Here is a 4,917-nt window from a genome sequence, read left to right on the forward strand (position 1 = left end):
TGTGTCTGGTGTGAATTTGGTGTTGGAGAATGATATTTCAATTACTAAATTTTGACAACCTTTTTTATAACATGAGATGATATTTTATAAGTGGTTTTGGAATATTAAGAGTAAAAAAATACAAAGATGGAGTACTTAAAAAATGACACGTAAAGTTATAAGAAAAAATTGTCAAAATTTAGTAGTCAAAAAATGATTTCATTTGGTTTTCTACCTGCTATAGCTCAACCTTTGTAACCTTTGTGCATGCATTAATTTGCACCTATAAATTAGACGAAAATAATCAAGGTAATTAATCTGTCCCTATCAAGTTGGTACATTTTGTTAACCAAACGAAATGGTTGTCAAAACTTTTAGCTCACTTCATTCTATATAACTTCTCCAACCCAATATGTGCGTGCTATCAGACACCCTCACTCATCTTTCTCTCCTCAACACTTCTCGTGCTAAACATTGTTTAGGTAAGTAAAAGCCTCAGTGCGTCTTCCTTATTTTTCTCATATTATTTGTCATTATAGTGTTTTCCCGTGTACTATTTCTTTCACATACTTTCAGTCTTGATTGTATGTTTCAAATTAGTCACTTTAGATTTATTTTTCATTAGTACAATGAAGGATATAATTTATAGATTTGAAAGTATACTGAGAACACTGAACTGATAGAAAGAAAAAAAATAAAAAAATCTTTTTTCTTTCTTTCTTTATTACTTTTTTCGTATCCGATTATATCAGAAAACATATCCCGTCACTATTTCTTTTTCTTTCTAGGTGTTAACTAGGAAATCATTATTATAATTCTGAATAATTTACATATATAACTCCTAATCGACTGTTATTGTTTCAGATTAATTAAAACTTTGAATGTCACATAAGAATTACAAGAGCAATATGTAAAATTATTCCGCAATTTCTTCTTAACTAGAGTTTTTTTAAGAAATTTGCCAACAATTTTCATCAGCTAGAATTGAATTATCATGGTTTCATCATATATATATATATATATATATATATATATATATATATATATATATATATATATATATATATATATATATATATATATATATATATATAAACGTTGCCAGAAGCAATCTCTCTGTATTCATGTAATCGTGGCTGTTGAAAGGTTAAGTGATACGTGATGGCCAAAACGGAGTCTGGAACTGAACTGAACATAAAGCAAGGAGAACCAACGCGAGTTCAGCCTGCAGAGGAAACAGATAATGGACCCTACTTTCTTTCAAACCTTGACCAGAACATTGCTGTTCCAGTGCGCACGGTGTACTGCTTCAAATCTGCTTCCAGAGGAAACGAGGATGCTGCACAAGTTATCAAAGATTCCTTGTCGAAGATTCTTGTCCCTTATTACCCCATGGCAGGCACGCTGTCGATAAGCTCGGAAGGGAAGTTGATAGTGCGTAATCCTGGTGAGGGTGCATTGTTTGTTGAGGCTGAAGCAAACTCTGACATCGATGAGATAGGAGACTTGACAAAACCAGACCCTCATACTCTTGGGAAACTGGTTTACAATGTTCCTGGTGCTCGAAACATTCTTGAGATGCCTCTTATGACTGTTCAGGTTTGTTATACGTTGCCTCTATGACAAATACATATCATGAATGGGAAATAAAATGAAGAGAAACTCATAAATGTGATTGGAAATATATAAAAAAGAAATATAAGAAAAACCATCAAATACAAACGAAATGAAGAAAATAGGATATACATATATAATTACTAGAGTTTTGTGTGAACAGCACTCATGTAACCTGACACGGCTCAACTTCACCTATACGAGTTGGTCACTTAGTGAGTTAATCCAATTCAACTTACTTATTTGTGAGTTAAAAAAATTCGAATCTGGTCTAACCCACCATAGGTCGATGAGTTAAACATGTTAACTCATTCACTTAATTAAAAAAAATATAATTTTTTTCTTCAATATAAAAAAAACTAAATTATAATTTTGATTAAAATTTAAATAAACTTCAAGAGAATCCAAATGCAATCCAAAAGGATGTTAAACTTCACCTACAAACCAAAATCACAAAAATACCATTGTGTTGGCTAAAAAAAATAACCTAACTTGACCTAAATGCAAAGCTCAACATAATAAAAGCACTTATGTGATCTTTTATTTGTGGGTTGGTGAGTCAACTCAACCCGTGGTGAGCTGTATTCTAGGTAAGCTGAGTCAAAAATTAACCTATATTAAAATTTATAAAAAAATTTCGATCTAACCCGGTCCGATCCATCATGGGTTCAGGTTGGCTCGCGGATTCCAACCCATTATGACTGCTTTATTGAAAATTTGATTGTATAGATTTATATTTTTTACTTAAATGTATGAAATTACGGTTTTCATTAATACGATTAATTTTTTAATATATATATATACATATATATATATATATATATATTTTGGAATTCAATTTATTTAAATTTATCTTTATAAATATTAAATTATTTGTACAAATATTTTATTATATAATTTTATTTGAATTATATTTTAAGATTACATTTTTATTTGAATTTATATTTTGAAACTTTGGTTTCAAATAATTCATTTAATTATTTTTTAAAAGCATATATGAGTGTCATAAATATTTGTGGGTATAAAAAATCTAAGCTGATGAATATTAAAGTGGATTTTTTTTAAAAGGATAAGACTCATTATCAATCCTAAGATTGACCATTGATAAAAAAAAATCTACAAAAAGCTAAACTAAATTGAACAACTCAAATACAAAGAATATGTAAATAAAATGAAAATCATACGATTCGATATTCTACCTTTTCTTTTTCTTTAAAATGAAAAGATAACCACCGTAAAAGAAAAATAACAATAAACTTCAAAAAGTAAGAAGCATATTACGCACTGAAGTTGTCAATTGATAGAAGATTGTCTGGATACTAAGTATAAAAATGTATTGAGCACTTACAAGGAGAATTATACAGAAAGGAAAATAATTTTTTACTACTAATTTCTTTAGGTGACATTTTCCAAGTAGTTTTTCATTTTTTCTTTATCTCATTTTCAATCTTCTAAAACCACTTATAGATGACACATCATGTTGTAAAAGAAAGTTGTCAAAATTTAGTAGTCAAAAAATATCATTGTTCATACAGAAATACTTAAATTAGGATTTCTACATATTAAGAATTCATCGTTTCCAAAAGAAAAGCTAGTGTTCGTTTTTTATAATTGGATTAAAAAAAAAGGAATATGACATTTTTTATTTAATTATAATGAGGCAAAATTCCTTTTTAATTTTTTTTTCTTGACATCAAGAACCTTGTTCTTATTCTAACGAGCTCATTTAATAGTAAGTTGTTGCATTATTCATAATAAGTGATAAGATTAATGATAGCTCAATTTTATTTTTTTTTATCTTTCCTTCAATTATAGTAAAAGGGGAGATTCTTTTTATTTCTGTTATTTACTCAGATAATGATATTTATGTAAGAGATGCTAAATATTGTAAGTTGCAGGTGACAAAGTTCAAATGCGGAGGTTTTACTTTGGGGCTTTGCATGAACCACTGCATGAAAGATGGACTATGTGCCATGGAGTTTGTGAATGCATGGAGTGAGACAGCTCGAGGTTTAGACTTAAAAATCCCACCATTTCTTGATCGAACCATAATCAAAGCACGTGATCCTCCCAAAGTAGAGTTCAAACACAACGAATTTGCCGAAATAGAAGATGTGTCAAACACTAGAAAGCTTTACGAGGAAGAAAACATGCTCTACAGATCCTTCTTCTTCGATCCTGAGAAGATCGATCTACTGAAGAAAAAGGTCACAGAAGACGGAGTTTTGAGCAAGTGCTCAACTTTTGAAGCGCTCTCAGCGTTTGTATGGAGAGCTCGAACTGCAGCATTAAGGATGCAACCTGAGCAACAAACAAAGCTTCTCTTTGCAGTTGATGGAAGGTCAAGATTCGTTCCCCCAATACCAGAAGGGTACTTTGGCAATGCTATTGTGTTGACAAATTCGTTGTGTGAGGCTGGGGAGTTATTGAAGAACCCTTTGTCATATTCCGTGGGATTGGTTCGCAAGGCAATTGACATGGTCACTGATAATTACATGAGATCTGCCATTGACTATTTTGAAGTCACACGAGCTAGGCCATCTCTAACAGCCACACTTTTGATCACAACTTGGACTAAGTTGTCTTTCCACACCACAGATTTTGGCTGGGGTGAACCTCTATGTTCTGGTCCTGTCACCCTGCCAGAGAAAGAAGTCATTTTGTTTTTATCTCATGGTCAAGAAAGGAAAAACGTAAATGTTCTTCTGGGTTTGCCCAAGTCTGCCATGGAAATTTTTGAAGACTTGGTGATGCAGGTGTGAGATCATGTAGTAGGTTCGCATAGGTTTACTATTGGTCGGATTAAAAAGAAACCCTAATAAAAAAATCTGGTAGTAAGTATGCATGTCCTCAAATTTGTAATAAAGACATTTGTGTGTACACCCACAAATTTTCTTAAAATGAAGTTGGTAGTAAGTATATTGAATCAATCATGTATGCACCCAAATATCTAAGTGTCTCACTAAACTCTGATATCTCCTAATTCCTATAAAATTTGTAGTGTATATAACAATAGTATCATGCAGTGTAAACAAAAAAAGAAGAATTAAGTTTCAAAAAATGGAAGTAGGATTACCACGAGGGAGACACTCTAGAAGGAATACTAGAAACGCGTTAAGTGGAAGATTTTCTAGATGTAGATAGAAGTGCAAGAAGTCTTCTTATTTAGAAGAAAGAATAACGCGTACAAAAATATTTCATTTTAGCTGCAAACAAAAAGCGTCGGTCGGCCAGATGTAAGACGTTCATAGCGCCAGCAGCGATATGTAAGCTGAAGTGATGCTGTGTAAGAAAACAAAAATTAAACACACAATCATATTATAA

General features: G+C 31.5%; 1 protein-coding gene across 1 annotated transcript; it reads left to right on the top strand.

The window, feature by feature from the left end:
• The first annotated feature begins 376 nt into the window (after positions 1-376).
• Positions 377-4,523, top strand: LOC114162198 (omega-hydroxypalmitate O-feruloyl transferase-like). Its single transcript, XM_028046007.1, has 3 exons — positions 377-461; positions 1,126-1,578; positions 3,492-4,523. The coding sequence occupies exons 2-3, from the start codon at positions 1,141-1,143 to the stop codon at positions 4,353-4,355; spliced, it is 1,302 nt and encodes a 433-aa protein (XP_027901808.1). The 5' UTR covers positions 377-461; positions 1,126-1,140; the 3' UTR covers positions 4,356-4,523.
• The last annotated feature ends 394 nt before the right edge of the window (positions 4,524-4,917 follow it).

The sequence above is a fragment of the Vigna unguiculata genome, chromosome 9 (assembly GCF_004118075.2).
Source record: "Vigna unguiculata cultivar IT97K-499-35 chromosome 9, ASM411807v1, whole genome shotgun sequence".
In the NCBI taxonomy this organism is placed as follows: Eukaryota; Viridiplantae; Streptophyta; class Magnoliopsida; order Fabales; family Fabaceae; genus Vigna; species Vigna unguiculata.